The sequence below is a fragment of the Trichosurus vulpecula genome, chromosome 3 (genome assembly GCF_011100635.1).
Source record: "Trichosurus vulpecula isolate mTriVul1 chromosome 3, mTriVul1.pri, whole genome shotgun sequence".
In the NCBI taxonomy this organism is placed as follows: Eukaryota; Metazoa; Chordata; class Mammalia; order Diprotodontia; family Phalangeridae; genus Trichosurus; species Trichosurus vulpecula.
The window spans coordinates 231,486,854-231,498,001 of NC_050575.1; the positions used below are offsets into that span (position 1 = coordinate 231,486,854).

Genomic DNA, 11,148 nt, shown 5'->3' on the forward strand with positions numbered 1-11,148 from the left:
TTCTATTTTTTCAAGTCAACATTTGTTTCCTTTTTATCAAGTATGCATTCAAAATAGCAACTTACCTTTTAAAATTCAGTTTTGTAATGATCATTTTAATACTGTGTCAACAGGAAAATATTTGTTCTTAAAAATGGTCTGTAATTTTTTTGTATTCTAATATGAAATACACCAGAGATAAAGAATTTTATTTTTTGCATAAAACTTAAGTTAATGAAAAATTCATACTTTAATGGATGAATACCGTGTAAAAATTTAATATAAAGCATCCAACCCCTGTTTCTATACTTATCAGCTGAACTAGAAGACAGTACAAATAATGTCAAGAGCAGAAGAATGTCAAGGAATATAGAAGGGAGCCTGGAATTAAGTATAAAGAAGTTCAGCTATAACAATCTAGTCTTATGGAAACAGTGACCAGATGCTGGGAAAAAGCCATAGAAAGATACCAAATGATCGGTGGCATACTACCAGTGGGTATTACCTCTTTTTGTTAGCATGGATACTTCAATACTTCAAGGATTTCAATTTCACCATCTCTCCAATGCAGATTGTAATCCTTCCCATAACTTAGTAAATGTTCTTGGAGGATTTTTGAAACTGAAAAAGTGATCCATCTGTGGCAAACCATGGGATCAGGCTCAGAATTTAACCAGGTTAGTCCTCAGGCTAACTTGGGCCCATCACTTGAAACCCTTCAGTTTGATAAAACCTACCACAGCTTATGATCCAATGGCATAGCTTTTGAGAACCAAGAATTATGTCCATGACAGGAGTCATGAGAAAAGGTCTTTAGTAGAAAAACATGAATTCACTAATTCATGGTGTGGATAATGCAGCTCAAAAACATACTATTAAAAATTCTCTAACAGAATTAATTGGGGAAAAGTACTATATATGTAGTAGATATTTTTAATAAATATTTGCTGAATTGAATTAATGAACTTTTTAAAAAGCAGTGTTATTTGCTACATTTAAATGTGCAGCATAGATTCTTAGTTTGACTAATAAAATTGCCATCTAGTAGATGTTCATTAGTCACCTGCTCTAATGAGCAGATATGAATAACTAGGCTGGTATGTTCTTGGATAGTAACCGACATTTATATAGAACACTTTAAAGTTTGCAGAGTACTTAAAATACATGATTTAAGTGTCCTAACAACCTTGTGAGATTGATTCTTTAGGCATTATTATTTCTATTTTACAAATGAGAAGACTGAAGCTCAGTGAGATTAAGTAACTTGAAGCACAAAGTCTGAAAGTGTCGGACGCAAAATTTGAGCCTAGGTCTTCTTGACTCCCACATCCAACACTCATGCTATACTACCTTAAGAGTTTGTTCTCCTAAATACTGTAAATATCTCTCTAAAATCTCAGATTTAGAGTATTAACTTGCATTATGAATAATCTATAATATCTAAATTAATGAAATTTTAATATAGCTATCACTACTACTCTATTTACACAAAATAAAATATATAGATTTTGTTATATCCAAATTCATAGAGAGAACATAGATACCGTTTAATCTCTTCTCTACCCAACGTATGTATCCCCTCTAGAATATTCTTGGCAAGTAGTCATCTACTCTCTGACTGAACAATACCAGTAATGGTTAACTCACTAACCTTGTGAAGGAGCTCATTTGTTTTTCAGACAGCACTGTCTGAATTATTTCTTATACAATATACATCAAAATATTCATAACAGTTCTTTTTGTGGTAACCAAGAACCAAGAGTGCTGATGAGTATATCAAGAGCATACATACCAAGTTTCCTTTTTTTTTTAAGTCCTCTGTTGATGGCTTGGATCTTTGTGTTAGGTGTAAACTCCACATTTGCAACCTCCTTACACCTCTGAGAAAAGCAGATACAGACCATTAAAAAGATGGAAACCAATACTTAACCTCATCAAAACATATGAGTTTGTTGGACCGCTCATTAAGACTTCTACATTTCACCCTGGCTCCATATTACCCAAACAAAAGGCAACTTGGATAGAGAGCCTGAATTTCTAGACAGGACTGGGTTAAGACTAGCTTGATACTTGTTGGAGCCAGTAGAGGTTGTTTTACAATGGCTTTGTAATTAAATTCATTTTTTTAAGTGTCAGAAGGTTGTTAGGGAAGAACAGTAGCCCTGGGTAATCAGACAGACCATGGTTTCCTATGACTGACATGTTTTTTGGAGTATATAGGGAGCTCAGTGAGATAAGAAGAAAATCATGTTCCTCCCCTCAAAAAGCCTGTATAGATAGCATATTCCAAGAAATCATAAATAGAAACTGCCCAGAATGATTAGAACCATAAGGCAAAGTGAAAAATAAAGATTCTGTCTATTACCTCTAAATTAATGCTAGCTATTATTCCATCCTCACCATTCAACTGAAATTGTTCTCTGCAGAGTTAAGAGAAAAAGTGATAAACATAAGAGCCAAAGTCCGGAGCGTCTAAGAAATTACAAGCAGCTGAAGTTCAAGTACCAAAGAGCAATAGTAAGGATCACACAAGACTTGGTAGCTGCCACTAAAAAGGAAAGCCTGAAAATATGCTATTCCAAAAAGAAAAAGATTTTATGTACACACAGTAATAACTTATTCAACAAAATTAATGAATCCATGGGAGCTGATAAGAGAAATAAAAAAGACAGCAAAGGGAAAGAAAAGAAGAGGGTCCAGGACAGACCCTTAGGAGACATCCACAGTTAGTGGTTGTGACCTGGAGAGTGATCCAGCAAAGGAGACTGAAAAGTAAGATGACCAGGCGAGAGCAGCGCTATGAAAACCCAAAAGGGAAGAGCATCCAGAAGAAGAGAGTAATCAGTAGTGTCAAAGGGTGCAGAGAGAACCGCGCCCCCCAAAAAGGAGAAAAGGCCATTAGATTGGCAATTAAGAGATCACTGCTAACTCTGCAGAGAACAATTTCAGTTGAATGGTGAGGATGGAATAATAGCTAGCATTAATATAGAGCTTTAAGATTTACTAAGTGCTTTACAAATATTATCTCATTTTATCCTTACAAACAACTCTGGGAGGAAGATGCTATCATTATCTAACCTCATTTTACAATTGAGGAAACAAGGTAAATAGAGATTTAAGTGACTTGCCCAGGGTCAAACAGCTAGTAAGTGTCTGGGGCACAATTTTAACTCTGCTCTTCCTCAGTTCAAGTCCAGCACTTTATCTCCTGTGCCACTTAGCTGCCCCTATGGAAGAAAGGAGTTATTGTGGGTAGAGCTAAATCAAAGACCTTGGAGTTGTCTGAACCATCCTGTGTTGTTAACATTAATTAAAATAAACAATATTGTAGGGTTGGTTGCAGGGAACATGAAAGAGCTATCTATTAATACTCTAGAGTCTAGAATCCATAAAAACTTCCTTTTTACAATAATCTTGTGTGACTGGTGAAGCCAGATGGTACTTAAACTTACAGTAGATTATCAGGGCATGTTAGAACAATGGCACAATAGAGTGCCACAACTAGCTGTGTGACCCTGGGCAAGTCACTTAGCTCTATTTACCTCAGCTCTTCATCTGTAAAATGAGCTGGAGTAGGAAATGGCAAACAACCCTAGTACCTTTGCCAAGAAAACCCCAAACGGGGTCAAGAAGAGTCAGATGACTGAAACAACTGAATAACAGACTGCCAGGAGCTAAATAAAATTGTTATGCCAATTTGCTATGGCTATTTCTGCCTTTGTAAACATGGTAGAGCAGGGAGAGTCCAGGCCCTAGGCAAGTGGTATGAGTTAACAATCCTGCCACTGACTTTTTCTCTATCCTGGTGGCTGACGTTAGCGAGAAGCCATTTGCTTTTGTCAGGGAAGGTGGTCAAGATAGTGTGATCATCCTTCTTCAAGGTTATCTGAATCCTTCATATTGCCATAATTTAATGGACAGGGACTTGAATAAAGCCTTCCCTCTTGAAGGCATTGCTGTCCACCAATATACTAGTGGTTCAATGTTCACTGAACTGGATGAGTCTTTGGTAGCTGAGGTCTTAGGTCAGATGGTAGTTCACATGAGAGGTGAAAGAATGGGGAAAAGTAAGTCGAAGAAAATTTAGGGTCCTGCTTAGTTAAGATTTTGGAAATACAGTGGACACAGAGAATCCAGATCATTCCAAATGTTGTCCATAATAAGTAACTTATACTTGATTCCTCACAATCTAAAAAGGGAACTCAAGGCTTCACAGGACTCTGGGTTCTATAGAATCTGTATTCTCTACCTGGGTATCGTGATGGCTCCCACGTATTGAGTTACTCTCAAATCTGCCTCTAACTAGTGGGGCCCAGAACATCTAAAACAGGGTATTTAGAAATTTCTCCCCCTAAGTCCTTATTATCCTGTAGAACCTTTATGTTTTTGGAGACCTCTATCCACGAGGACCAGGCTGAGTGAAGCCTTTGGCAGACACAAAGCTATGAAGAGAACAACCAAAAATTCCCAAGGGGACCACTCACTATACCATTTTTTAAAAAAACAGTGTTTGTTGTTGACCCCTACTTACTAATGAACAGATGACTTAGGGGTTATACAATTACCCTTTGTCCAGACTTAACTATTAGGCACTGAGCTATGTGAGATAGTCCCTCTAATAGGAAGGGTAAGTCACAGAATTCTTCTACCATTAAATAAAAATGGTACATTCAACATCATGCTGACCCTGGCAGGTGTTAATGCTCTCCATGAATAGATTGTGACTTTGCCAGAGAACAAGATCTCCCATCTCGTCCCTAATGCTTTGCCTTCTCCACTAGTCCAATGAGCCCTTTTCTAAAGCACCTAGGTCTTAAGGAAAGTTATTTTGCCCAATCACTGATTAGGCCAAAAAAGAAAAAATGAACTGCTCTGCCTGTTGTGTGAAGGGTATATATGTAACTGGACCTCAAAAAACATTAATCCAGTAACAAAGAAGAATCTCAAAGAGGGAGGAAGGGTCAAGTCTTCCCAGTGGATGAAGCTGTGAGGTGCATGGCTAGTATGTAAAACAGCCTTAAGTGACAGAGCAGACAATATTTTTATTTATATACATTTCTGGCCATGGATTTGACTAAGGTGTTTGGGGCCTAAAGAAAATAGAATTGTACAATTAAAAGCCCTGCCTTTGCGGTCAGGACCAATGGAGTTAATTTCGCTGGTGCCTCTCACCACATACAGTTTTTTGTAAGGTATGTTAGAGTCCATAAAAGATGTCTATCTGTATTTCTGTATAGAGTGCTTCGTAGCTGAATTCATAGTATTAGATGAACTTCCAAATTATTTTGTACATTCTACAGTTATTTTGAAAGGAATTTTTTTCTGTGTCTTTTTGCTGGGTTTTTTTTTTTTTGTAATATACAGCTAAAGGATTCTTTTTTTCCCCTGGTGAATTCTTGTTCACCATTATTATTTTTTTAAAAAAGCTTCACTTTTCCCATATTGTTAAAAAGCAAAGCACTTCCTAGTAATTCCACCCCTTGGTTCTCCAAATGCTTACTAGGAAGAAGTTAGCTAAAATATCCCTGGAAAGGAAAACTTTCCTATTAAGAGGAACCTAATCATTTTTTCCAGGTTTTATAGAACCTTCCAAAGGAACAGAAAGCTCTAGGCCAGAGTTGGCCAATTAAAGTATTTAAGAAGCACTTATTACATGCCAGGCACAAAGTTGGTATTAACAGGTTGCAATATAAAAGTCTGTTTGGTCATTAGATACCAGTAGTACATTTTCCTATAAGGAAAAAATGAGCATGTATGGTAAATTTCCAAGGCTAGAACACAAACTCATTTATTTCATAAAATACAGGATAGTCAGTACTCTACAACTATACACTATGTATACAAATGATTCTATGTGAAAATAAATTGAGAGTTACCTCTTGGAATGCCTCAACACACCTCCCATTGCTGCAATACTGGCATTGGGAATGAGAACTCTCACTTCTCTCCCTTGAACCAGGGAAGTAGTGCAGCACCAAACCAGTGCTGGCAGCTCTTATGTTCTAGGGCTGAGACTCGAGTAGGGCTAGAATTTTAGGTAACAAGGTTCTTCAAGGGACAAGCGGTATGAAAATCTAAGGCAGGGGATCTGAAGAAGGGCAATAAGAAGATAAGATGCAGTTAGGGACAAGGGAAAAATAGCCTTAGAGGCGTATCCTCCTGGTTCTCTCATGAAAGATGTTACTCTAAACCTGGGGTGAGGTGTGAAATTGAATACTGGTGGAAAGGTCCAAGAGATGAGAGGGATCAGAAATGCCAAGGGGAAAAGAGACAGAAGGGAACAAAGAATTCCATAAGGCAATTTCTCATCTATAAAACAGTGATAAAAATACCTACTTTACAGAGTTATCAGCAGAATCAAATGAGAAATAATATGCTTTGCTAACATTAGAATTCTATGTAAATTTCATGTTTTACTATTTCCAATGCTCTGCTAAATAGAAGTAGTAACATCAGGAATTTTTAGATTGTTTTTAATGGAATTGCCTCTTAGTATTTCTATTTTTACTTCATGTTCAAGCCCCACATATCCAATCAGTTGCCAAGTCTTGTAAATTCTAGCAGTGTGATATCACTCACATGTCTCCTTTCCACCGACAGGCTACCACACTAATTTAAGCATTTATTTTACCTCTTACCTCGACTACTGCAAAAGCCTCCTAATAAGTCTACCTGACCCAAGTCTCTCCCCTCTCCAATCAATCCTCCACAAAGGTGCCAAAGAGTCACTTTTAAAGAACTGTTCTGACCACATCACTCCCTGACTCCAGAAACTCCAGTGGCTCCTTATTAGCTAAAGGATCAAATACCTTTGCTGGTCACTTAAAAGTCCTTCACAACCCGGCTCCAAATTACCTCTCCAGACTTATTATACATTGCTCCCCTTCACACATTTTACGAGCTAGCCAAAGTGGCTTTCTTGTCTTCCTCACAGATCACATTCATCTCCTTTGTGCAGGCTTTGTACAGGTTACTGCCTATGCCTGGAATGCTCTTCTTAGTGTCTTTCTGGCCATCTCAAATGCCACTTCCTACTCAATGACTTTACTGAACGCCCTCAACCTGCTACTGAATACCTACTGTCCCTGAAATTATCTTGCATTTGTTGTATATGCTTATACATGTACATATTGTCTCCACCTAAAGTATATAAGCTCCTTAGGGGCAGAGATTGCTTCATGTATGTCTTTGTTTCTCCAGGACTTAATACAATGCATGGCATATTGGAGACACTTAATAATAAACATTTGTTGATTAAGTGACTGCTCTCTATCAAATGATCAATTTAAAGTTGGAAGGGATTTTGCAGATCATCTATAGTCCAAATCCCTCTTTTCACAGAAGAGAAACCCCCGAGGCCCAGAGAAGAGGGTGACTTGCCCAAATTTCACACAAGTAAAAAGTAGCAAAGCCAGTATTCAAGTCCAGATTCTGATTCAAAATCCAGCAGTCCCCTGTACCATGCTGCTACTAAACGAATCTCTCTACAAACTTTTTCACTTTTAAAATAATTACATTTTCAACAAATACAAACAAAATATGGAATATATTTCTAGATCAAATCATCAAATCCAAACATTATGACTGAAAAACAACATGATAAAAATTTTAATAACAAAAATGTGTCCCTTTTATTCACCTGTATATTTACAAAAAGTGCTCTTTTTAAAAAAATTGTTTCAGTCAATACATATTAATTGTTTTTCTTACTTTGTTGATCCTGCCTTTCATTACTTCATACATTCTTCCGTATTTCTTTGCCATTCTTTATATATGCCACAGTTAGTCCCCCACACCTAAAATGCAAAACCTCTCCAGCTCTTAAAAGTCCTAGCTTCCTTCTTCCTATACATGGTCTTTCCTTATTCCTGATTTACATCCCCACACAAAAAAGGTAAAATGATTTTGTATGTATGATATATTTACTTATATATGTACCTGTTGTTTCTTCCCAATAGAATATAAGCTACTTGAAGACATGGACTATCTAATTTCTATCCCAGAACCTGGGACAGTATTAATACATGTTAAGCACTTAATAAATGCTTGTTGAAGGAGGCAATAAGGAGGGAAGGGGAGTTCATATAGACATCTGGCCACGTGATTAGGGCATAGTTTTCTAATGGTTACACATCTTGGGATCTGCTTATATTCTGTTTCCAATATTCTTATAAATACTACCCAGTATTTTGGGAGTCTTTTTCACTACTATAGCAAATTCAGCTATGTATGTAGGGAACAATCTAGAATAACACTTAAAACCTTAACAGTATTAATAACTAGAGTTAAATCATCCTAAAAGTACAAAATGAGCCCCAGAGTTTAATTCCAAGAATACTAAAATAAAACTTATTAGTAAGTTTTATTTAGTACCTGCTATGTACAAAAGCAGTGTGGCACAATGAGTAGAGGACCAGCTTTCAAGTCACAAAAGCCTAGGTTCCAGTCTATACTTTGACAATCTAGCTATATGACCCCATGGTCATGTCATTTCTCACTGCCTCAGACAACTTCCTATAAATAACTATTACAGATAATTTGCTGATCTGCTTCAGTGAAGAGAACTTCCACAACAGGTATTTTCCTACATCAATAAAATCACAGGTTCCAGACAAAACAACATCAAACCACAGATCAAGTTAGATTTAAAGTCTCTTCCTTGAAGGAAGCTAAGATAATTTCTTCCTTGGAGGAGCCTAATGTTTAGTAGTTAAGTAGAACCATTTCAAATATCTGACAGAATCGATATAATTAAAGACAGCATCCTAAGTCTAAATTTTTGTGAGGATATATTTTCAAATGATATGATTGAAGAAGATATAAAGAAATAAATTTAGATGTTCATCTATAAAACTTTGCCAATTATATTTCAGAATTTTACATTCGTGACAGAAATTTTTAAATGTAAGCAAACATTTCTTAAAATATCTACTACTCACCTCTGTAACATTGAGGCAAGATGTGCAATAATAAGTTCCTTCATCAGTAATTCCCCAGGAAACAGCAGCACATTGTGTACAGCGTTGATTAAAGTCTCTCTGTAAGAGAAGAAAAATATGCATTCAATATATTTAACTCAAAAGTATATCTAGATAGTGCATTTTCCATTACTGTATATTTCAGTGAGCTATTCAGAGAGATGTAGCTAAGTAGGAGGACAGAAACTACAGGCCCTGACAAAGAAAGGGGTACTGAGAGGATAGCAGATTTGGGAAGATTATCTTTATGTATGGAATTGTTCTAAGAGATGCCACTGTAAATCTAGAGTAAGGTGTAAAAACTCAGATGCTAAGAAGAGCAGTCCATTCTAGAGATGTCAGGAAAGCTTCCTAAAAACTACAGCTATACAAAAAAAGTGAGACAAGTTGCACCTTGATAAGTGGTGTGTTCCCCCCACTTGGGGAGTTCTTTAGGCAGAGGCTGGACCACTTGTTTGGTATACTATAGCCCAGATTCTTTCACGTACGCACTGGACTGAATGGCTGCAAGGGTCCCTTCTACTCTCAAATTCTGTGATTCTGTGAAATTATTAAGTATGGCTCAGAGAATTTGAAAAGCTGAAGTCTTCTCTTTTGGGTGACTAACATGACCCTGATAATGGAATTACTATTACAACAAGAATACTGGGAAAAATTTGACAGAAAATTAGATAGAAAATCTTTTTCTTTTTTCAACTTTTTTGGAGAGGGGAAGGCAGGGCAATTGGGTTAAAGTGACTTGCCCAAGGGCACACAGCTAGTGTGTCAAGTTTCTGAGACGAGATTTGAACTCAGGTCCTCCTGATTCCAGGGCCACCTAGCTGCCCCTAGATAGAAAATCTTACGCCATAATACCACCATAAGCTCAAAATGGATACATAAACTGATTAAAGGTTACACCATCTAAAAAGTCATCAGAGAGTAATCAGGTACATTTCATAGTTATGGCTGGGGGAAGAATTCTCAACTAGAGGATTGAGGTGATCAAAAAAAGAAAAAAAATATAGGTAACTCCAATTACCCAAAGTTGGAAAGCTTTTACAATTACAAAATTAATCAATCACTAAACATTTATTAAGTGCCTACTATGTGCCAGGCACTGTGCTAACTGATGAGGATACAAAAAGAGACAAGACACACACACACACTCCTCAACTCTATTCTTCTCTCAATTCCAACCCGACATACTTATCTACGTACAATTATTTTCCTCCAGCAGAATGTACGCTATTTAAGGGAAGGTCTGTGTCTCACCCAGTGTTTTTTATCTCCCCTCCCCTCCGCCCTCCCGCCTCCTCCTGGGTCCAGCACAGAGTTTTGAACTCCTCAGGTGCTTAAAAATGTTTGTTGAACTTACTTGTGTACACACTTACTCCTAACACTATGTAACAAGGGATGGTACCTCTTCACACACACACACACGTGCCCGCACATACACACACCCCCTGACACCACACAACGGTCGGTACTTCTTCAAATATGCGTACACACACACAAACTCTCTCTCTCTCTCTCACACACACACACACACACACACACACACACACACACCCGAAAGTCCGGTTTGCCGGACACTCCAGGCACCACTTAAAAAGTGCCCGAGCCCCTCCGCAATTCTTTCCCCACGGAACCGCCTGATTCAACACCCCCAGCCCGGCCTCGAGGCCCTCAGTGGACTGAGGAGGCCCTCAGTGGACTGAGTAGTCCCGACAATCTCCCGAGAAGCTTGACGAAGCCCCGTCTCTCCCTCCCATCTCCATCCCAGCCCGGTCCCGAGTCCTCCTCACCGCCTCCTCAAATTCCATAGCGGAACCGATGTCTCCCGTTACTCAGAGATTCCAAGTTTCCGCAGCTGAGATTCCCGGAAGTCCTTAGAGGGTCTTGCGAGAATAGCACCGGCCGGAAACCAACTGCAGGAACTTTTTGGTTCTGGCATAGATGCGTTCCTATATGTCCCTTGTATTGCAGCTGGGAGAGGAGCGTTTGGGAATGGGGCAACCGCAGCTCTATCTAACAGTGGCTACAGTGTTTTAAGGTTCCATGTCTTCCGCCTGGCAAAAGACTTCACCGGTTAGGATGCTGGTGCCCTCCTTCTGAGGCTACCCCTAGTTTCTACTGTCTGTATCTTGTTCTGTACCTAGTTGTTTTCCTGTTGTCCCTCCCATTAAACTCTTAAGTTTGAGGGCAGGGA

The 11,148-nt window shown here is 38.2% G+C and overlaps 1 protein-coding gene across 1 annotated transcript in view; it reads right to left on the reverse strand.

The window, feature by feature from the left end:
• The window catches only part of TAF1B (TATA-box binding protein associated factor, RNA polymerase I subunit B), a 102,822-nt gene extending 91,987 nt beyond the window's left edge, over nucleotides 1-10,835 (reverse strand). The window contains exons 1-3 of the mRNA XM_036751656.1: nucleotides 10,745-10,835; nucleotides 8,919-9,017; nucleotides 1,772-1,859 (exon numbers count right to left, since the gene is read on the reverse strand). Coding sequence (XP_036607551.1) covers nucleotides 1,772-1,859; nucleotides 8,919-9,017; nucleotides 10,745-10,762 — 205 coding nt within the window. The 5' untranslated portion in view covers nucleotides 10,763-10,835. The remainder of the gene's footprint in view (nucleotides 1-1,771; nucleotides 1,860-8,918; nucleotides 9,018-10,744) is intronic.
• Nucleotides 10,836-11,148: the final 313 nt, after the last annotated feature.